Here is a 23907-nt window from a genome sequence, read left to right as displayed (position 1 = left end):
ACTGCTATAACCAGCTACCATAAGCTGAGTGGCTTAAAACAACATGAATGTATTTCTCTGGCAGTTCTGCTTATAAGAAGTCTGACACAAGTCTCAGTGGATGTGATGGCTCGTTCTATGTGTCAGCCTGGCTGGACCATGCTGCTCAGATATTTGATCAAATATCACCCTGGATGTTTCTGTGAAGGTGTTTGTTGGATGAGACTCACATTTGAATTGGTGGACATTGAGTGGAAATAAAGTACTGTCCACAATATGCGTGGACCTCATCTACTCAGGTGGAGGCCTTAATAAAACAAAGACTGGGATTCTCCAAGCAAGTGCAATTCAGTGTGTGTGTGTGTGTGTGTGTGTGTGTGTGTGTGTGTGTTTTGCTGGAAATTGAATTAAGAGGCATTCTACCTCTGGGCTATATCCCCAGCCATATTCCCAGCCCTATTTTATTTTTTATTTTGAAACAAGGTATTGCTAAGTTGCTGAGGGTCTTGCTGGGTTACTGAGGTTGGCTTTTAACCTGCAGTCCTCCCATCTCAGCCTCCCAAGCCCTGGGATTATAGGTGTGCACCACCACACCTGGCTAGCAAGTAGCAATTCTGCCAGCAGACTACAACTCCTGCCTCAGTCTCCAGACTGCCTGCCTCAGGTGGGAAGCTGGGAGGAAGATTAAATAACAGCGGCTTTGTGCAGTTCTTGCTGTACCAATGTGAGCCTCCGTTTTTAGCTAAAAGCCTCAATATTAGTCTCCTAGACTCACATTTCTCAGTCTGTTTGTGGCATATCAGTACTACAAAATGCATTAAAATGCAAAGCTCTATGGTTAGAAAACATGTAGATGTTCTGTAGCTTTGTATATTTACAATTCATATAAGCACACAAAAGATTCTGAGAAAGTCCTATTGTAAGAAAATTAATCTAACTTAATGTGAGTTTCCCCAAAATTATTTGCACAAAAAGCTCTCTTTTGTAACACCTGGCCCAGGATCAGAGCTTAATAAAATGGACTTTAGAAATTGCATTTCTGGATGATACAAAGATACCTACCCAGGTCCAGCTATGGAAGGAAAGAGCCACGGGTGATCTGGGAACCCTTGCTGGAGTTCCTTAGAATGAAATTGGATTATTAACAATATCCCCATTTAGTAGATTAGCACTAAGATTCAAGGGAGTTTGTCTTGCCCTCCTTAACAGAGGAGCCAAAGGAGTGTAGGTTTACTGAGTGACATGTTCTGTGTACTGTACGATGGAGATAGTTTTCCTGAACGGGGCAACAGCCAGGGCAGTTTCAAGGCTAATTTACCTTACCTTGTACCTTGCCCATAGAACTCTCCCTAGCAAAAGGGCAGGCAGCACCACCTAGTGGCCGAAACGAGTACTCTGCGTCAAGATCAACCTACGGTCAAAATCTGGTTTCACCCTTAAACCATTTCTCTAAAGCTTAGTGTTTTTATCTGTAAATAAGGATAAAAATATTAACCTCATAGTATGGTAATGGGGATTAATAATTGCATGGCTAAAATTACAGGTGTACAATAGAAATGTCATATCAGGTAATTGTTACTATTATTAATTATGAAGCCCAAGTCTACCTTTTCTCAGAGCTCTCCTGACCACCCAGGGTAATTCAGCTTTGCTTGCAGTTTGTGAATTTGCTTTCTGCCTTTACCACCCAGTTCTTTGGCGGGTGTTGCCCTCTTCATTGAAGAGTGTTTTTGAGGGCTGCCAGACTTCTAACAAAAGCCAAGGATGCTCTGCTCCAAGGGCTTGCTTTCAGCGGCCCTCCCTGACTGGGGCCCCCAGCAGTGCCCACCCCTCCGAGGCTTTCAGGGCATTTGGCAAATACTTCTGATTGCCAGGGAGATGTTGGTCTTAGAAAAGAGAGGGGTCCACTCTGACTCTGTTCCCGTTGGCTTTCCAATTAGCAGAGCCCTTGAGCAAGCTGGCCAGCGCTTGATTTTCTTAACCTCTGATTCTGATGCTTTTGCCATTTCTCTTATTTGTGTTTTCTTCCTTAGCGTAATAGAAAACTGAGATTGGCACCTCGGGCTATTGTTCAATTTAACCATTACTTCCAAATCTGGGCCCTCGAGTCCCCTTCTAAAATTGTTTAGATTATCTTCCCTAAGTTATTACTGACAAAGGTCACAAAGAAAATACTGCACGCCTGTTTCTAAATCTGATATCTTTTGCTAAGTGATGTTTAAAATGGTTGGAGAACAATAAGATCCAAGATCCTCTAAGTAAGATAAAAATTAGAGAAAAAGTGCTGGTAGAAAAAAATAAAGTAGTTCAGGCTCAAGAAAACGTCATTGTTTAATTTCCTATTTCAGATGCTTCTAGCTATGAAAAAGATAAGAGATCCAGGCTGAAAACACAGAATGCAAGTCATATATGGCTTTTGATAGGGAAACTTACAGTCAAGAGGGCCGGACAGAGATGGAAAACTATCATGCCAATAGGGGTGGAGGGGAGCTCCCATTACTATTTTCTCTCTGAAAAATGATCTTGAGAATAATGTGGGCAAAAGGATGCAACTCAATTTTAAGGAAACAGACCAAGACAGTTGTGTGCGTGATACCAAAATAATTAGTGGTTTGGGGGAAAAATCAGCTAACACTTTAATGTTGGGTATTTAACTTGTACCTAGTTATTTCTATTATTTGAGACTTTACTATGTTACATTGTTTGGAGACCAAAACTGGAAATTGATGAAAATGATGCTTTTAAAGACTTTAATGTTGAAGAAAATTAATTGGTGGATTTTTACTCTATCATCTTCAATCACTGGTCTCTACCTTCGTTATGAATCAGGAAATCCAAACAGAGGTATTGTTTTATTTAGAAGGAAGAAACTGGCTTCCTCCGTGCTGAGAGTCTGCTTTATAACTCAAACCGTCTTCATGCTAGGAAATGACAGAGTGGGGATAAATGACTGCTTTGAGAGAGCATATTTTGGGAAAAGGAGCGACCATCCTCTCATGTCTTTTAATTAAGCACACTTTTACCATATCCAGCTGCCTGCTCATTCTTTTTCTTAGAAAAGCCCTTAAGAACATCTCATGATTATGAGTTTTTTTCAATCTAATAGGCCTCTGATACATTTAAGCTTCTCTTTGATATTGTGTCACAAGAGCACAAACTTTTCTTTTAATTTTTTAATTAGTCAAAGTCTCAGAAGGGTAAGCTGTGTAGTTTCCAGAATGACACAGTGGATCACCATGATCTCTAACCAAACAGAACTGAGCCTGCTCAAATGCAGTGAGCTGTGCGAAGCGAGGCCTTATTTAACTTCTTTGAGCTTCTGATTCCTCATCTATAAAATGAGAAGAATAATGTGTATCCCCACATGGTTGTTGCAAGGATTAAATGAGACATTATATTTTAAAGTACCTGACATATGCATATCGTGAACGCTTAATATATGTTATTTTCCTTTCCATTTTTTCCTTCATATGCATATATACTGGCAACATCAATTTCCTTTATATGTAGAGCCGATGCTGTTAACTTTATTAAGCTGGATTTTCCATTAAGCATTTATCCTTATTCATTAGCTCGGAGGACTGGCGCACAAAGATATTAAATTATTTACTCAAGTTTAATGAATGAAATTGAAAACCTTTTTCCCCTGCTTAACATGAATGTGCCCTTTTCAGTATGCAGAGCTTTGTTGCATTTATTCAGAAGCTATTGCTAAGTGCTTAGTTTGGAACATAGGATTAATGAGCCCGGAGACATGGCGTTGGTCACCATGGCAACCAAACTAGCTTTGCTCTGTTCCAAGCTCAAACAACGGATGCAGGATGCTTAACTCTGGCCTGCAGTAGATAGCTGGGTGTTCTTTTTCATAATATATCTGACTCCCCATTGCCGCTTCCAATTACTCCCTAATTCCTTTGGAAAAAATAAATAAAAAGAACATGCCCACTTCTTTAGGACTCTGCTTTTTTAGCTATACCACCTAACATCCTTCCTGAATACATTTATCTCCCTTTCATCTTCCGAAGATGTGGGGACCTGACTCACATTATTCTTCTGTACACAAATCACTGCCATTCTTCTGGGTGTCTTTAACAATCACACAGATGACCCACCTGACACCCTGATCTCTCAGTTTCTGGGTCTCATTCCCTTCACTGACTTTCTCCTTTCCTCTGCTTGGGTGACTCCCACCCATAGTCATAGCTGAGCTGAGTTATTACTGAAAAGTGACCTGTCTCCAAAACTCATATATTCACACGTTATCTAACCATAACTTTCCATCCTGTATCTTGCTTGCTTAATGTGAGAATTCACTCACAAAATCCCGTTCTACTTTCTTTCCATCAATTATATGTCTTTTCTTTCATCTCTCCTCAACTAGTTAGCTCCATACCCCATCACTTCAATAACTCTACTGCCAAAACCTAAATTCCCTGCATCTCTTTATAGCCCCCACCTATTCTATGAGTGAGCCTGATGCTGATAGAACCCGATTATCTGTGGTCTCAGTGCCTGCACCCACGTATCTGGGTACCGTGGCACACTACCTGTTTGGCACAACTTGTCTAGAACTGGTACTTTCGCAAAACCAACTGTGAAAACTCAGTTGGACCTTTAGGACCACTCAGCAACCCAGTGTTTCTCTCCCTAACTTGTTCCCTCTCTTTCTGTAACAATTATTTCAAACACCTTTCTTCCTTCAAGCCATTAATCCCTTTCCTTTTCTTCTCACTCCCAGATCTCCATACTTTTTGCTTTGTACATAAAATGCCTACAGATGGAGATTTCCTCTTGTACCTCATATGTCAACTCCCACCCCCTCCCTTCTTATATCTGGCAGCAGTAGGAGCAGGGTTTTCCTCTCTAGAGTGTCAGTCTTTCCTTCTATTTGTTCTAGACCTCATTTCCCACCCTTCTCAGAATCCTCACACCATAAATTATGCCTCCTCTCTCCTCTTTCTTTAATCTCTGTCCTCTGCCCTTTCAGTGAATTTTCCATTTGTTTTTGTTTTTAATTTTTAGATTAGTGTCATCTAAAAGAAGAAATTCTCAACCCATTTTCCTGTTCCTCTCTTGCCTCCTCTTCACAAATATATTTTAAAAGGCTTGTTCACATTCGTGGACAAGCTCATCTTAGTTATCAGCCCTCCATTCTGATTTCTATGTCAATTGCTTAACTGATTGCTACAATCTATAATTCCATGCCACTGAATTTAATGGAAACTTTTTAACTCTCAACTTACTGACCAGCACAGCGCCATTTAACACTTTTGACTACTCTTTCCTTTCTGATACATTCTCAAAGAATGCAATGGACCAAAAACTAGGCTTGATCCATATCCATCAAGTAATGGTGATAGAGCTGCACTGGTTCAACCACACTCTTCTCCCTTGTGCTGGGACTTGTTCTCAACTGAATGAACTACATTTCCAACAATAAACACTTAAAATGTACTTGGCTCTGCTAAATGAAACAGTCTCTGCTCTCGTGAACCTCGTAGGCAAGCACTAATCAAAGAATTAAATAAAATATAAGTGCCACAAAGGAAAAGTATAATTTCTATCAGAATACAGATCATACCATAAGAGGCAAGTAACTGAGTGAAAAAGAGTTTAAAACAATTATCAAGCCCAATGTGGTGGTGCATGCCTGTAATCTCAGTACTTGGGAGACTGAGACAGGAGGACTGGAGGTTGAAGACCAGCCTCAGCAACTTAGAAAGACGGTCTGCCACTCGTTTCAAAACAATTTTTAAATGAAAGGGCTGGGGATATCGTTTAGAAGTAGAATACCCCTCGGCTCAATCTCCAGAGAAGAAGGAGAAGACAAAGGAGAAAAAGGAGGAGAAGAGGAGGAGGAGGAGGAGGAGGAGGAGGAGGAGGAGGAGGAGGAGGAGGAGGAGGAGGAGGAATGGGAGGAGGAGGAATGGGAGGAGGAGGAGGGTGGGGAGGCAAAGGAGCTTGAGAATACAAGTCTGAACTTGGACCTTCCATTGCAGTAGCGCTTAGCTCAGCAAAGAGGAGAGAGCAGAGCATTCCAGACAGCAAGGTGGTCCATATTTTTATTCCTAGCCTTTTCCCTAATTTAATACCTGGAATACTGGCAATTGGGCCTTGAGCCTCCAGGAAGATGCCAATTAGATTTTTCTTTGGAAAATGTGACCAGTCTAAAAAACAATCTAAAGATAGTTTCTTTTCTTTTCTTTTCTTTTTTCCAGTACTGGGATTGGAACCCATGGGCATTCTCCCTTTCTACCTCTGAGCTATGCCCCAGCCCTATTTTTTTTATTCTTTATTTTGAAACAGGGTCTCACTGAGTTGCAGAGGGCCTCACTAAGTAGCTGAGCCTGTCCGCAAACCCCGATCCTCCTGTATCAGCCTTCCAAATGCTGGGATTACAAGTGTTCTCACCATGCCCGGCTAGATTTCTTAATCTAAAGGTCGTTTCCTGAGATTAAAGGTCTAGCCAGATCCCGTAGGCAAGGCTAATAGCCAACAAGCCTCACCTTGGTTTCAGTCACTCTATCTAAAAACACAGGCAAACAGTCGAGGATTATAAAACAGCTAAGAAAAGCCTTTAATGTGGCAGATGGAAACATTGAAAATAGAGACTCAGGATCTGGAATAAGTCTGTCATAAAGCACAGCACAAACATAAAACAGGAAAGACAATAGAAGCCATCAGAGAAGGAGTCCCAGAGGTATAATAAACAAATGATAGCAGTTCAAGAAAGAATATATAAAAAATAGAAAAAAAAAGAATTCATGCAAGAAATAACACAGGAATATTTCTTAGAGCTGATAGACATTTGGGGGAGGAAGTAAAAGGGCCCACAACAATGGATGAAAATAAACCCACAGAGGCAGATCATGGTGGAATTTCAGAGCATCAAACATGAAGAAAAAATTTTTCCAGCCTCCACCTAGAGGGAGATATAGTTCACTTAAAAAGGCCAAGGAAATAAAATGGCTTCAGTTTTCCTAACTGTAGTGCTGAAAACTAGAAGCAATTAAGCAGTGCCTTTATCATACTGATGGAAAATAATTGTGACTCTTGAATTCCATGCCAACCAGGGTAGAATAAGTACATGCAGGGCATGTGTAGTTTCATGCACCCTTTATGAGAAAACTACTAGAGGACATATTCAACTCAAGCAGGCAAGAAACTAAGATCTAAGATGACTTGGGATTCTGGAAACAAAAAGTCCAAATTGAGAGAGGGGAAAGGAGTCTGGGACAGCAGAAAATAACAGAGGTTCGGCAGACTGGAATAGAGCCGGACTGGAGAGTCTGAAGGCCTGGAAGGGACTTTCCAGAAACATAAAATTGATAAAATGCCCATTGAATTTAAATATTTAAAAAATAATTAAAACTTTTGGTAAGAGGTTTGGGGTTAAAAGAGCAATGAGTACATAGATAATTAAGCAAGAATAAAATAAAATACATAGTACAAGACAATTCACACACCCAAAGAACAAGGCGTTGTACCAAAACAACAACAAAAAAATTATCCTGGTTTGCTACAGCCTCAGAGTTAGGATGGAACTATTGTGAGTGTGGGGGTGGGGGTGGGGGGGTGATCTAGAGGGTGGGGCCTGGGAGGAGGAACCAACCACTTCAACCAGTCTGTTAACACAAAACTGCTTATATTGCTACTTATTCTTTTCAGCTTTCGCACATAAATAAATGGTATTTACTTAGCAACGTGGAGCTAAATATCAAACAAATCAGATTAAAGACATAAAAACAGTTACCTCTAAGGAGGGAATAACCCAATATCACATTTTTCATAATAAACCTGGAAGATGTGATATGAAAATCCTTCAAACAATTTTTTATTTCTGCCACCTCTCTTATTGAATTGGTTACCTAAGTCCCTTAAATCTCCTGTTATAGTATAAACATATCTTTTCATATATTACAATTCCTAGCTGCTCATTTCTGGCATGTGGAAATCCGGTTGCTTTTCATATATTGATCTTAAAAAAAAAATGCAGTACTCTGCTAAGCTCGGTTACTGATTCTACCCATTTGAGAGCAGATTTCCTTGAGTTGTCTCTGCAGACAAGCACACTGTGTAACACGCTGGCGGTCTTGCTTTCTTCTCTCAGGTCTTCATCCATTATGTATTTTTCTTTTCTCTTTGTGTGGTCCAGGACCTCCAGGACAGAGCTGCATGGTAAATTTGTTTCAAGGGTGATTCTTAAGAGGATCCTTCTCATATGCCATTATTGAGTGCACTCTCCACCTCACACAGCACTGCTTACGGCTGTGTTTTGCGAAGTGTAGGATGATTTTTACATGGGGCTGTGAATATTTTCTGGGGTTGGAGAAACTGCTCTATGACAGGGAATACAATATGGCCTGCAAAGTAACTTCGAGTTTTCATTCCAAACAGAATGATTGAAGGAACCAGGCTTCTAGAAAAAGCAGCCAGCAGAGGACTAGCCTTCTACAGCGTCATTCTCTGCTGTCAAAAATTCCATTGCCTGTAATTTACAGTTACTGCTTCTTTCTATGTATGATCAGGGATTTTGGCATGGTGTGTGTGTGTGTGTGTGTGTTTAAACTGATAAGTGAAATCTCCTTTAAAATTAATTTCAATAAGTAATGTCAACTTTAAGAACAATTCAGTTTCAGATTGCCCGGCGGTGCTAACGCCATAGCAGACACAGCAGCAGTCTTCAGAGTCGTCTACTAGTCACCACGATGGGATGGTCAGATCTGTGCTATTATAACGTCTTGCATACGCTATGGAGAGAAGGAAGGCGACGGGGTGATGAAGGAGGTGTCTGTCCAACAGGCATATCTATTTCTTGATTAAAATGAAGGCCAGTGGCACCTTGCCTTATGATGTTCCGCTTCGTTGAACAGCGAATTTCCTAACATGGGGGTGACTTGTGTCACTGTCACGCTAAGTAGCATGGGGACAGTCTTTTAAAAGGCACGGTCTTCTTTACATTGCCCGCGTGTCACATTCTGCTAGGAAACATTTGAATTTTTATGGCTTTCCTGGAGTAACAAATTTTCTTCCTACTGTCAGGATTTGCTTCATGCAGGGTAAAGCAAGCGGCTTTCATTCCCCCTTTACGAACGGGAATAGGTAGAAATAACATGCAGCTTAGCAGTCTGACCTGACTCTCTTTATTCGTAGGGAAATGTGGGATGCGAGGAGAGGACTTTTTTTGCCTCTGAGGTAAATGAGCCCTCCGGACTGATGAGCGCCATTATACTAATACCAAAGGAAACAAAGGCCAGAAGATGGGGGCATTAAGTAGAAAGGCAAACAGAAAAATAGCAGACGAAATCCAGCATGGGGACAAAGCGGGCTCTGCGACACTGAGAAAAAAATAAATAAAACGGGGAAAATCCTTTAAGAGAAAATTGCATGCAATTTTTTGGACTCAATTAGCCTTTTCCACAAAGAGCACTTTTCCACAAAGAGCCCATTAAATAGCAAATGAAATTACATCAGTTTTCAGTTGCCATGGTATTGGTTCTTCCCCTAATGGACTTCTCTGGGCCCGAGTTTAATGCTAACCTGGCTCATTTGCCTTGTCTGTGTGCTGTCTCAATTCCCTCTGTCCAGCCATGAGGTGATGTATGTGGTGATAGATGTGACTTCTCCCCCAAAGCTTAATCCCAGAGAGAAAAGATCCAGCCCTAGAGACTGGGATGGTAAAACTGACCAAGAACAGTGTTTTCTTAACCATGGGCATAACAGTCACCATTAATCAGATGGTGGTGGGTCCCAACCACATACTCAGCGCTCACGGAGCTATTCCCAGACCAGTCTGGAAACATGCATTAAACACTTTCTGTGTACCAAGAGCAGTTCAAAAGGTTAAAGACATAAAAATACAAAGAGACATAAGATGCTCAAAGTCTTCTAGAGTTTACAGACTAGAAGACCCACCTGTGAGCACTTCCCTTCTCTATCTATTCCTCCATTCATGAAGGGAGAGACATTTTTCCCAAGTATCTAATTTAGAATTTTAATATTATTTTAATAATCAAATTCCTATTAATTCTTATTTGCTAGGCACCATGCTTTTAAAAAAGAAATGATTATCGAAGAACTAAGAGTTTGTTTGTTTGTTTGTTTGTTTGTTTTCTTTCTTTGTTGTTGTTTTTATGGTGCTGGAGAATGAACTGAGGGCTTTGCACATACCAGACAAGTGTTCCTCTACCACTGAGCTACATCCCCAGACCAGAACTAAGAATTTTATTTTATTTTGTTTTGCTTTGGTACTTGGGATTAAACCCAGGGGAAGGCTACCTCAGAGCTACACCCCCTCCCTTTATAGTTTTTGTTTTGAAAAAGAGTCTGGCTAGGCTGCCGAGGCTGTCCTGAAACCTACAATCTTTCTGTCTCTGGCTCCCAAGTACTAGGATTACAGGCATGCAACACCTATGCCCAGCTTAGAACTAAGGATTTTAAGTAATAGATTTGCCGTTTTGAAATTGCTTGGGCACATTTAAGCATTAGCTCTGATAGCAAGTTTGATCATTTAAATAAAATTTTCTGATATGCATAATCATATACAATTTTTAGAAAAATAAGTCTTTACAGTCCATACCTTCCTGTAAATGGCCTTTTAAAGCCATTCCATCTTACCAGGCATGGTAGTGCACGCTTATAATTCCAGTATTTGGAAGGCTGAGACAGGAGGCACCAGGTTCGGGACCAGCCTTAGCTACTTAATGAGGCACTCTGCAGTTAGTGAGACCCTGTTTCAAAATAAAGAATAAAATCGGGCTGGGGATGTAACTCAGAGGCAATATGCCCCTGAGTTCAATCTTCAATAAACAAATAAACAAACAAATAAATAAATAAAACCACTCCATCTCAAGTAACAGTCTTTTACGTGATTTTTAATGTCCTCATGTAAGGCAGTGACACAACTTAAAAATTTTGTATTAGATATGTACTATTTTTCTCAGTTTTTCAGTACTATAAATGACTCTCTGAGGGCAAAAAAATGTCAGGTCTTTTTTTGAGACTTTAAATATACTAAACACTGGAGAGTGCCAATATGTATTTTTAGAATTCTGATATATTTTAAATGATTTCCTTAACCAATCAAAACTTCCACAAAAATATAAAATACAATATACCATAACTGCACTAGTCTGAAGACTACTGTGTAACTAGGAGAAAGTTTGTAAATTTCTAGCAGACTACAGAACATGTGACCAAGCACAGTTCTAAATTCATGACAAATATTGCCTTTACCTTCTCCCCAGTTATCTCTTTGACTCTATATAAGCTTGTTCAGAGGGGCCATGTAAAGTTCAAATTTAAGGCCCTCAATAAATTAAATAAATTGAACATTTTTTGGTTTTGCCTTATTTATTTTTTCCTTCTTTTCTTCATGGAACCAGCCTTTGGTGCTTCAGCTCTAAAACGCAGGTAAATCTCTGGTGGACTTACACTCTCTTCCCAGTGGTGATGAGCGAACTGAGTGTCAGGAACAGAGAGCAAGGCTGACCACTCTACTCCTGCTCTCAAGGGAAGAGCTGTGCATGCTGGGAAGGGTCTCTCTGAGGCAGAGAAGGGCTGGCCACTTTCTGTCGGGTTGTGCTGGTTGAAGTCACATAAAAAGGTGGTGATGTGCATGTTTGCCTCTACCATCTTATACTCCATTAAGATGTATGACTACAATGCACCAATAAAAAGTTAAAATAAATAAATAAATGGAAACAAAGAAAAGGTAAAGATGTGAAAACAAGGGCAAAGTTTCAGTACTGTACAGTGTATAATAAGTTCTGGAGCCCTAGTGAGCAGCTGGATGGCTGCACTGCACAACACAGAAGTGCATGCTTCAAAGTTGCTGAGAGTACATGTTCTCACCTCAAAAACACAAAAGTTTTAAAAATAAAGAGTTATTAGCCAGGAATGGTGGTGCATGCTTGTAATCCCAGCATTTGGGAGGTTGAAACTGGAGGACTGGGGTTCAAGCCTCAGCTACCCAGTGAGACCCTGTTTCAAAATAAAGAATAAAAAATAGGGCTGGGGCATAGCTCAGAGGTAGAATGCCCCTGGGTTCCATCCCCAGTACTGCAAAAAAAAAAAAAAAGTTATTAAACAAATTTCTACTCTTCCTGCTTTCCTCTTTGTTGGCTGATGACTGACTCAGATATATTGAGAGGGAGCGGCCAGCAGATATGGACTCCTTCTTCTTACCATCAGCAAATCTATAAATGCTCTATAAACCACCTTTTACTTGGGTACGCTTGTTATCAAAGAAGAGGGCCCTGCGGTCTCTGATTTCATCCCACCTCAGCTTCCCTATGACTGGAACCTTTCTGTGACCCTGACACATGCATCCTTAGCTGTCTGTTTGTCTAGGAACAACTTCCCTTGGCCACATGCATCCCCTCTCATCTCCAACTGCAGATAATACTCTGCTGTAGCCACCCGAGCCTCCTGAATAAATAAGTACTTGTTAAGGAAATGAGTTAATTGGTATACTTCATACACTTAAAAGATGAAAAGATTCCAATGTGATCATCATCACAGAATGACATCAGCTTAAAGAACCAAATATGTACACATGTATGTACATCTTACAGCCCCTTAAACTAGGCTTAAAGCAGGAAAATGCCTAGTTCATGGCCCGGGGTAAGAAAGGATCACCGAGTCCCAAAACCATGAGTGTGCAAGCAGATGATGATGCCAGGAACCCGGAAAGTCTTACCTCTCCACACCAACTGCTTGGCACAGAGAATGGAGCTCGGTGTGGTACAGAAGTGCAAAGCCGTGTGCCCACTCAGGGAGTAGCAGTTGAGCTTGGCGCCGTGGTCGCAGAGGATCTTCACGCAGTCCAGGTTGGCCATTTCACAAGCCACGTGAAGAGGGGTCTTCCCATTGGGCCTGCAGTTGATGGTCGCGTTGTGGTCCAGCAGGACCAGGAGACATTCCACATGACCGAACAGGACAGACAGGTGCAGGCCTGTTGCCCAGGAAGACTTGAGCTTATAACTAGGCAACCAGTAGCCTGGAAGAAAAAAGAAAGAAATGTATAGCTTTTGAGCTCAGGATGTCTCCTTGTTTTCTGAAGATTATTACAAAAGATTTTATTTGGGCCACACTTATAAAATTGAGAGGGGAAAAAATGGCTTGGATGTTTTGGGCTGTGATTTTGATGTACTTAATGGACCAGGTTCTTTCTCACAGTCTCCATTGTTCCTATTCTTTTATTCCTTTATTTACTTAACCTTCTGGGATCTCAAAGGTATTTCAGTTTAAGACATTCATTTATGTGAGTGTATTTTATTCTACATGGTGAGTTACAGAAGATTCTTCAAGGAGTTTAATGACCAATCACTGAAAATTTGTCTTGAATAATTCCAAAGCTGTTAGTTTACAAACATAATTTTTATTTCATCTCAATTCTTTTTCTCTATGCTTGTTATCAGTCCAAAGTATGAACATGTTTAAGTTTTGTTTTAACTTGTCACATCAAGATTATATTCACCTGCCTGTTGGTTTATATAATATTTCTTTGCAAAAACAATTTTAAGGTGAATCACAAATGCAAGGTTTTTTCGAGTGATCTAGAAAGTAAGGGGATAGAAACAAAAGATAAAAAAGGTAAAAAGTAAGATAAATATATAAAATATAAACTATGCCTTGAACTTTCTAGCAGACAAAATAAATAGGAAACCTAGATGTGTTACACACTTAACTATGTCCACAATCTATATGCAAATTAATTGGTCAAGAGAAAAATAGTTGTTCCTAGAACCAATATTTTCAATTTTCCCATTAACTATTAGAATGCGCTCGCTCTCTCTCTCTCTCTCTCTCTCTCTCTCTCTCTCTCTCTCTCTCTCTCTTTCTCTCTCTTCTCTCTCTCTCTCTCTGTTTTCTCTCTCCCCCCTTCCCACACTCTCTTCTCCTTTTTCCTCTGATCCAACTTTTTTACACACTGAGCCTCTCCTTTTTTTGCAAGTCTTCATTACTTGCCATATTTGACGATGCTATTTTATAAAACTTTTTATGTCAATAATTATAGACACAGCATTTTAACTCACAATGAGTGGGCAATGGAGAATAGATACAGAAAGATGAAATATTTATAGCAAGATAATGATGTAGAGATAGCTCAACAGTCTCCTATAGACTTGAGGGCTGAAACAACAAAATAATTTTGTGTGTGTGTGTGTGTGGAACTCAGGGTTGAACCCAGGGGCATTCTACCTCTGAGCTCTATCCCCAGCCCTACTTTTCATTCTTTATTTGGAAACAGGGTCTCACTAAGTTGCAGGGAGCCTCACTAAGTAGCTGAGACTGGCTGCAAACTTGTGATCCTCCTATCTCAGCCTCCCAAGTACTGGGATTACAAGCATGCACCACCATGCCCAGCTTCAAAATAAATTTTTTTAACATGAGTAAATAAAAAGTTTGAGTTTAGGCTATAAGAACTCCACTTAGAAGAATTAGTTAAGAAGAGTCTGGTTTGATGGTAACTTATTTGAGGAAAAGACCTGGGGATTTGAGTTGACAGTAATCTAAAAATGAGCCAACAGTGCCATGGAGCTGCCAAAACACTAATACGATCATGAGCCATGTTGATAAAAGTGCTGTGCCCAGAACTAGAGGAGTAAGAGCTGTATGTTTTACTGATTCGATGAGGTCTGAAAAACTGAAGGATATTATGACTCCTTCTGGACATCAAACTTTACAAGAAATGAGGGACACTTAGAGGCCCATGATCACATTAAAAGTGAGCCCAATGACCAGCTATTAAAATTTAAGAAAAATACTATATAGGTATCATTTTTAGGCATTTTTTCCTACAGGTAAAATCACTCATGTGTAAATACCTTGATAGACCATTGTACTTCACAGATCCCAGGAGTCATGAACCCTGGCGATATGGCCTGGGTATAGGAATATGCATATACTACAACAATGTTTCTAAAAGATTATCAACCGAAAATAACTTCACTGCTCATCAATAGGAGATTGTTTAATTATGATACACCTATACAGCTGAATACTACACAGCTGTTAAAAAGCAGTGGGTTACCGGGTATGGTGGCGCACACTTGTAATCCCCATGCTTGAGAGGCAGAGACAGGAGGATCGCACAGGTTCGTAGTCAGCCTTGCTGGCTTAAGAGACTCTGTCTCCAAATAAATAATAATAATAATAATAATAATAATAATAATAATAAACGGTCCGGGAGTGTAGCCCGGAGGTAGAAGGGCTTCCAGGAACCCCAGTACCACCAAAAAACAACCAAAAAAAAAGCATTGGGTAGATCTATGTAGATTGAAATGGACAGATGACAAGATGTGTTATACTATCCTATGTTGTACAGACATATTTTTAAATACCTAGAAGAAGAAACTATTTTCTTGCTGTTTCGTGGAAGCCTCCAAGAAAAGCTGTGGAGCTAAGGAACAAGGAAATGGTGTATTTTTTTCTTGAATGTCTCCTTTGTAACTTTTCAACCTAGTACCTTCTGTAATACTTTTTATTTAAAAAGTTTAAAAATTAAACTATTATCCCTCCATCCATAAGAGAAAAAAATGATTTAAAGAGGGAATGTAGAGAGTTATGCACAGTGGTGATTAAACCCACAGGATGAATGAACTTAACCCAAAGTGTATCTTTTTGCAACCCACCCTTTAACCTAAATCCACGCGCGCGCACACACACACACACACACACACACACACACACACACACAATCCCCATTTTATCCCATTTAGAATTCTAGGGCCATCTTGTTTTCCTTTCCCTCACTCAAACACGTTCTTTCCAAAGGATTCCGTTTATTTCACACTAAGGCTAATAATGGGCTGAGGGTTGTTGGAAGTGTGATCCATCTCAGCATTATCTGAATTGATGTCAGAATCTGTATTCAGCCTATAGAATTAAATTTTTTTTTGGGGGGGGCGGGTTGAGGATGGAACTCAAGGGCATTCAACCTCTGAGCTACACCCACTGCCCTGATTTTTATTCTTTATTTTGAAACAGGGTCTCACTGAGTTACAGAGGGCCACACTAAGTAGCTGAGGCTGTCCGCGAACCGTGATCCTCTGGTCTCAGCCTCCCAAATGCTGGGATTACAAGCATGTGCCACCACACCCGGCTAGAATTAAGTTCTAAGATACTGATTTGAGGTTCTAGACAGGGAGAAGGGTAGTTTTTGGTGACATCGACTTGCTCTGGCTGAGTTGAATGTCCACTAGTCCACAGCATCACAATCTGAGCTGCAAAGTAAAAACCACACACCTCTAGTGTGTTTGCGCATGCACATGCACTTGTGAGCAGAGATGCACACAACGTAGATGTGTGTGCATACGCTTGTTTATGCATTTTTATTAGTCATGTGCATTGACTCTGGGTGCCATGCAAACAGTTCTTACACAGCCTGGAATGCTTTCGACAATGAACGCGTGACTTTAGTATCAAGAGTGAGTCACTTGCATACTCAAATTTCCTCAACAAGCAAGTTACAAAGACAACTTTTCTAACTGTCCTGGAAAGAAGCAGGTTCCCGATCTAAACCTAGCAGGCGGGCCTTGCCCCAGATAAGCGACAAAGCTCTGCAGCCCTGCACTGCAGCTGACTGGAAATTCAGGCCAGCTTCTACAACTGGAAGAAAAATGCCCTGGAAAGAAAGCAGCAGAGGGTTGGTTAAGAAAACTCCAGTTTGATGTAAAATCAAAGAAACACAGAATGCTCGCACTGAAGCGCAGATTATCCAATCCAAGCCTTTCATATTCCAGATGAGAAAACTGTCACTTTTTCAGCCTGCTAGAGCCGTAAGTCTCCTGCCTCAGCCTAAACTCGTGGGCTCAGAGTATCTGCAATGCAGTTTCCATCTGTCTTTGGCTTTGTGGAAGCAGAATAACTTGAGCTCCAAGCCAGTTTTACAAATCATAGAAAGGAGGAAGATCCTGAATTCATCTATAACACGTCCCATCTCTGATATAAAAATACATTTGCTTGGTGATTTTTTTCTCTTCCCCCTCCTCCTCCTTCTCTTCTTCTTCCTAAATTCCTAGTAGCACCTAGAGAATTTATCCTGCCCCTTTATCACAGGAATAGGTCATTTTTGGCCTCTCAATCAGTTCCATCTGCATCTCCTGTAATCATAATCCCTAACTGGCTCCCAGGCCACCGGGAGCCTGGAGCTCAGCTGGCCCTGGAGTAGTACTATACCTACAACTCACCTGTACTAGAAGAGAATTCTGTAGATAGGGGAAGCCAGGTGCCTTTGCTGCTGATTCTGAGAGCGGAGAAGAAGAAGAGGAAATAAACAGACTGTGGGCTTTGATACAGGGTGTGCTGGGTGGAGCTGGAAGCTCAGCTCCTTGCAGAACTTCAGTGATGATGTGGGGGACGGGAAACTTGAGTCCCTAGCAGAACCAGGAAGTCTGCGGCACTGAGCAAAGGGCAAAGGGGCCACCCACGTCCATCATCTGGAGTCCCAGGTCACCGTGTAGTTAGTGTGGAAAGAAGTCCACCTACCCTCCTGAAGGACCAAACCCTAGGCAAAGTGGTCTTTGAAAACTACAGCTGTGCCAGGCATGGTGGCGAATGCTTGTAATCCCAGCGTTTGGGAGGCTGAGACAGGAGGATGTGGGTTTTTGGACAACGTCAGCTACTCAGTGAGGCTCTTCGCAACTCAGTGAGACCCTGTTTCAAAATAAAGAATAAAAAATAGGTCTGGGGGTATAACTAGGAGGGAGAAAATCCCTCGGTTCCATCCCCAATACTGCAATAAAAAAAGAAAAGAAAAAAAAGAAAACCATAGATAGCTGAGGCTGTGACCATGAGCAAACTAGTGTGGCTGTTGATAGGTCAAGAGAGGAATATCTGTCTGCCAGAATATGACCAACAGAATAGACACAACATAAAGTAAAATGGGCTGTGTTCGCTTCTTGACACTCTCCCTTCTCTCGGCAGAACTTTCCCCAGGACTTCGAAAGATAAGTGATTTATTCTTCATAGTTGTTTTTTAAAGGCCCCCTTCTGTTCACCTCTGCACACATGGGGAACCCCTTTCACTGCTGGCTCAGTCTGCACAAAGGACAGGGGGAGGGAGACCAAGCGAGGGGTTCTGGGGGAAGTGCAGAAGCCACTGCCTCCTCTGCACCAAACCCCTCTCTGCACTGGGACCGCTGGGCTCCAGCAAGGGGGTCAGGGGAAAAGAAGCCAGAAAAAGGAAATGGAGTCTCCCCCCACGCACAAATCCCACAGACTCCCCAATCCAGGCCACCTCCATAAGGGTTTCTAGTATTACCATCACCTTTTATTCTTTTGGCATAATCTATTTACATAATTTTATAACATCACAGATTATCCGCATGGGGGCACTTGGAGAGGATCTTGGCAAAGCCTCCATGTTTCATATGAAGCCAATTAGTCTGGCAGAGGTGAAGTAGTAGAAGGCGCTCACGTTCACATAACTAATACCGACAAGAGGTCACACTCTCAAATTCGGTCTTCCCAAAATCTGTGATCCGACGTGCAGTTCACCTTCTAACCGGTGTCACTCAGAGCTAAAAGTTCTAGAAGAAGTTTAGAAGCTTTAACCTTGTAAACAATACGTAGACTGGTCCCCTGTGTGAGAGTATGGATGCTACTTTAATTTAAATCTGAAACCAAAGAAATATGCCTGCGCAGCTGGGTAGAAGGCCGCCTTGCTCAGGAAATACGGTTTCAAAGAGAAGTGCCGGGGGCATCTTTTGGGAGAGGGGATTGATTCTGCTCTAGCATTTAGGGAGAATGTACACATCTCCGGTAAAACTTTGGCTAAGCCCAGAATTTGTGGCAATTAGCAAAGTGTATGTAATCTGAGTGAACAGAGCCTCACACACCAGATGTCTCTGCCATTACAACCAAAGGTTGCACATGCGGCTTGCTGCTCGTGGCCGGATTAGCAAACATTCGCTCTGCTTATATCCCCCTATTTACACAGTCCTGCGGGATTACAGGCTGAAACACAATTCTTGGCTATTTTTAATACCTAATATTTTCTGAATAACTCTCAGAGTTTGAAGAAAGCAAACTTGAAATGCAAAATTTTAAAGAGAAATGACCCCATAGATGGTTAAGAGGAAAACAGGAGAATACATTTCTGGCAAAGAGGAAAATGAGGTGATAAAGAGATTATTCACCAGGAAAGTGGAAATAAGGGCTTTCAGGATATTTGGACAGCAGTTGTTACTTAGGAAAGTAGATAGAGTACCTGCCAGAAAGTTTTCAAGTGAAATCATTCATTGGTTATTTTAATTAAAAATATGACTACCAACCAAGAAACCAGCAGCTGTGGGCCATAAATGAAGTACTCAAAGTGCATTACACTGATTAATAAAAGGACTCTGATTAACCTTGCTGACTAGGGAATTTCATACCAAAGAGATGAGTATGATGTTCTGCCTGTATCATTAATGAGCCAAAGCCCATATGTACATCTGAAGGGGAATCATAGCTGGAAAAAAAACTCTGTGGAAACCCCTTTATGGACGGACGTTCGTTCACATTTCTAGTACATGGGCCACCAGTGAGGACCAATCTGAAGGGCCCAGGAGTTTTCTTAGCGATTCCTTGCGCATTTGCTTTCACTCAAAATACTGTCTGTCCCAGAATAAACTTCATAATGTGATGTCCCATGACTATTCAGTTGCTTATTGTATCTAGCAGTTAAAAACCCTGAATGTATGCCATTTTCAATATGATCCACATAAAAATAAAAGGAAAAGCTGTTCATGTCCTTGTTTCCTCAGTATCATCCCTAATTTAATGTGATCGTCTGGTAAGTGCTCTTTTGCTTACTTGCTTTTGCTTTTGCTTTTGTGACCCATTTCTCGGCCACTCCCTGGGAGGTCTCTCAAATGCCAGCTGGCACATTTTTTTGTTTGCTTTACAAAGTGTGAGTACAGTGGGGATTTTTTCATTAATAAAACATGACTTTATCTAAAGATCTGATTATGGCGCTTAAAAAATAATTTGAAAAAGTAAAGTGAGAGCTCTCTATTGTTAAGAATCACTCTTGGTAGGCTGGGGTGTGCCTCAGTGGTAGAAGGCTTACCTAGCGTGCACGAGGCCTAACCCAAAAGCACAACCGAAAAGACAAAAGGTAAAAGATGGCAAGAAGAAAACCATCATTAGGTACTGGCAAAACACAGCGACCATCATGAAATCACACGCTAAATCTGTCCTCAGATGGACTAACAGAAGGTACTCAGCAAGTGGGACCCAGTTTCTGGACCATCTAGTAACCTAGTAGCTTTGTTCTGTCTTCTTCACAAAATGCATATTTTCTCATGAGGTCAATTTTTTACTATTAGAGTATTACATTGTAGATTTGGGGGAACACTATCTAGATCTTAGGTTGATTTCTTTGATTGCAGAATTCTGAACTGCCATACACACTGACTTTCCTATTGGTGTACACACACTATATTTAGAAATAAAATCTAATTGCCTTTTAACCCCTAAGAAATGCTATTATAGGTATTAAAGGAAATAAAAATGGTTAAGAATCGATTGTACCACTATTAATCTTCTGCAGACAATCAAATGTTGAGTACCAATGTCTATTATTAAGTACATAAGAAAGTTTAAAAGTAGTGTATATAGTAGAGATTTTATACATTGTTGTGCTTATTTAGCCAAAAGTAACTACAAACTGAAGATTCCCATCTTTTAAAAGTAAATGATCAGCAGCAGGCATGGTGGTACAAGCCAGTAATTCCGGTATTTGGGATACTGAGACAGGAGGACCAGGTTCACGGAAAGCCTCAGTTATTATTAAGAGAGGCCCTGTGCAACTCAGTGAAACTCTGTTTCAAAATAAAGAATAAAAAAATAGGGCTGGGGATGTAGCTCCGAGGTAGAATGCCCCTGGGTTCTATCCCTCATCTCACACACATACACACACACACACACACACACACACACACACACACAAGAAAAGCAAATGGTCATGTTCCATTTCCTCCTCTAGATGCCAGTTAAATAGATCTGCTTATTTTGTGGGAAGGAATCAAGCTCATACTTCTAACTTGCAGGCTTTTCTGAGTAGGACCTTTCAAGGGAGCTGAAAATGGCTGAAGAGCAGTTCACAAGTGTTCCACATCCATAAGTTCTGCATTTATCTACTAAAGTCTCAAAAACTTTAATCCAACCACACACCTTTCAAGGCCACACAGAAACGGGTCCTATGCTTCAAAACTCTTCAAAACAAGTCCTCGCTCCCTCACTGACCGGTTGTAGATCTCTCAGCTCTACACTGTTCCCCCAGAAATCCTCTGTGAGTGAAGAAAGGAACAGAACCACTGATATCTGCTTTGCTTGGCCAGCAACTAGGATTCTATTAATTACTTCCATTCTTAGCCTTGATATTAAAAGGGTTCATAATTAGGCTAGAAGTATATGGGGCAAAAAACTGAAGAAACTTTGAAGAAAGTTGAGGTGTTTACCTGGGTAGAAGACTTAAAAGACAGTTTTACACCCACGCTCATGCTGAACAAAGAGTAAGAGTATTTGTACACTTGCACTCCCATGCACATGCATGCACACATGCACACACGCACACACATCAGGGACTTCCTACATAAATCCTGGAAACAGGACCACAAGTCCTATTATTTCTGTGAAGACACCCACCTGGCATACATAAAATTGGAACTGTTTCTTTCCATCCCCAGAATGATAATTTGTTGTCTCCTAACAGAGAGACACATCCCATAGCCCTAACACTATGAAAACACCCATTAGTACAAACGAAAATTTAAATCTATGAGGACCACAAAAGTCTGTCCATATGGCCAAAAAGAATTTAAAATACATTTTCTTCTCATTCTGGGGTGGTGACACCATTATAAACAACAGAAAAAAAAAAAACACCCCGCTTCCCCTGAGCCTGCACCTCAAGTTCCTTTCTCATAACCTCGGAGCCGCGGCGTGATCTGGGTAATTTGGCTGCTCAGGAAATGAGAAAAGGCAGTCTTTGTGACTCAGGGTCAAATAAATTACCCACTGGCTTGAACTTGATTTATGTTACATTGAGAACAAATATAAGTTTTAGAAATACTTTCAAAATGCAGTTAGCATTCAGACATTTTCCCCTTGAACAAAGTCATAAGATGAAAGCAATCATCTTAATAATGATTATATTATGATTATAGTATGTAAGTTTTCTTTTTATCAGGGTCCCCATCAACTTTTAAAGGAAAAATTAGACTCCTCTTTTATCTTTCAGTCAAAACAGCAAGGCCAATGTATTATAAAGCCCTCCGAGTACAAACCACAAACACAGAACCTGGTCACAACTATTCTATACCTCCATCAGAAATGACAACCAGAGAATAGTGAATTAGCATAGAAATATATACCATTAGCATTTGTATCTGGAAATTAACGGTGTCAATAATTTATACATAAACAGAAAACATTTTTAAACTTTAAAAAATAAGTGTATGTTCTACACACACACGACACACACACACACACACACACACACACACACACGACACAAGACCTTATCATTTATTTTACTTAAACAGAAGTGATGTTGATCAGAGTATTTATTTGCAGTTCCCTCACCAGATGGCCTAACTACTTAAGTTCCCCAATACCTAGTTGATTTGGGAAATCGGAATCAGTGTGCTAATTTATTTCCAATTTATCAAGCCTCAAGAAAATCCCTTGATAAAGAAAAAAGCAAAACTCTGTTCTATGTTTTGCTTCCCTTAGTTTTGTTTAAGGCAGTTAGTCTGCATTAAGCATGCCACAGTTTTGATCTATTATTGTAGTCCAGAAAAAAAAGTTAACTTTTTGGGTGTTCTGAGTTCAGCTTTTGTGCCTGAACTGATATTCATTAAAATGATGAAGACCATCCATGTGCCTGTGGCACAACCTTATCCATTCATTAACCCTCTGAACGGGGGAGAAAATCCTCTTTTTCATCCACATGGACACAGAGATGATATATCTTTAAATTGTTGTTAACAGAGAATTAACAGCCTGTCCCCAAGCCAGCCACATTGTCTAGATTAGTCTCAACAGTCTGCATAACCATAATCTAAAGATGTTTTCTTTATTCTATACCAACATAGTGAGCAGAGAAGTTAGAAATACACAGTACATCACTAAATGTGACTCCAGGATTTCAAATTCTAGGCATGAGGTGAGAAAAAAAGACATATGTATAAAAAGACATATGTATACACATAGATAGATTCAAAGACATATATTTATATCTTTATGTATATACATATATATATATAATGTATATTAACCCACATGCATTCTAGCTTAAAAAGAAAGAAAAACAGAATTTTTAAGTACTTAAATAATAACAGCTGCTTAGAGTAGGTAACTGCTGTGCAATATTTAAAAATCCATTTTCTATCAATTTCACATTTACACCTATATTTCTTTACCTTGTTTATATGATGCCAAAACCATATTCTCATCTTCAACTTCAAAAACCGTGTCCACGTCTATTTGCTTTTGGATTAAGATAGCCTTCAATTTTCCGAAGTCATTTGACTTTAGCGCCTCAAGGAAATTTCTCTTAACTAATTTGGCAGCTTCGGATTTAGTGATAGGGGCAGTGGTGCCGTCCATCCTCCTGTCCCTCTGGAAGCTTTGCTGTGATTTATCAGGAAAGCAGCTCTAGGCAAACAGGCACATGCTGGAGAGTCCACAAACTGTCGGCTAATTTTATCCCAAAGTTATGCTGATCTGTTCTATTTATACAGGGATCATTTCAAACTTCAAAATATCCTTCCTGGCTGTCACTGCATTTTCAGGTCCTTTAAACTGGTTATATATTAACGGATCCATTCAGTAATATAGAGAGCTGATATGAAGGAAAGTTCCCCCCATACATTTCCAAGCATGAAATGTCACTCTTATTTCTTATATGATCAAAATAATAATGTGAGATTT

The 23907-nt window shown here is 40.4% G+C and overlaps 1 protein-coding gene across 1 annotated transcript in view; it reads right to left on the bottom strand.

Moving 5' to 3' along the window:
* Positions 1 to 23583, bottom strand: part of ASB4 (ankyrin repeat and SOCS box containing 4) — a gene marked incomplete at both ends in the record, with an annotated part of 55036 nt that extends 31453 nt beyond the window's left edge. Inside the window, 2 exons of the mRNA XM_080701037.1 lie at positions 12680 to 12979; positions 23397 to 23583. Of these exons, the coding sequence (XP_080557163.1) occupies positions 12680 to 12979; positions 23397 to 23583 (487 nt within the window). The remainder of the gene's footprint in view (positions 1 to 12679; positions 12980 to 23396) is intronic.
* Between the last annotated feature and the right edge of the window lie 324 nt (positions 23584 to 23907).

This window comes from Muscardinus avellanarius, assembly GCF_963383645.1.
Source record: "Muscardinus avellanarius genome assembly, chromosome: 9".
Classification (NCBI taxonomy): domain Eukaryota; kingdom Metazoa; phylum Chordata; class Mammalia; order Rodentia; family Gliridae; genus Muscardinus; species Muscardinus avellanarius.
This window is presented reverse-complemented; position numbering and strand designations above follow the sequence as displayed.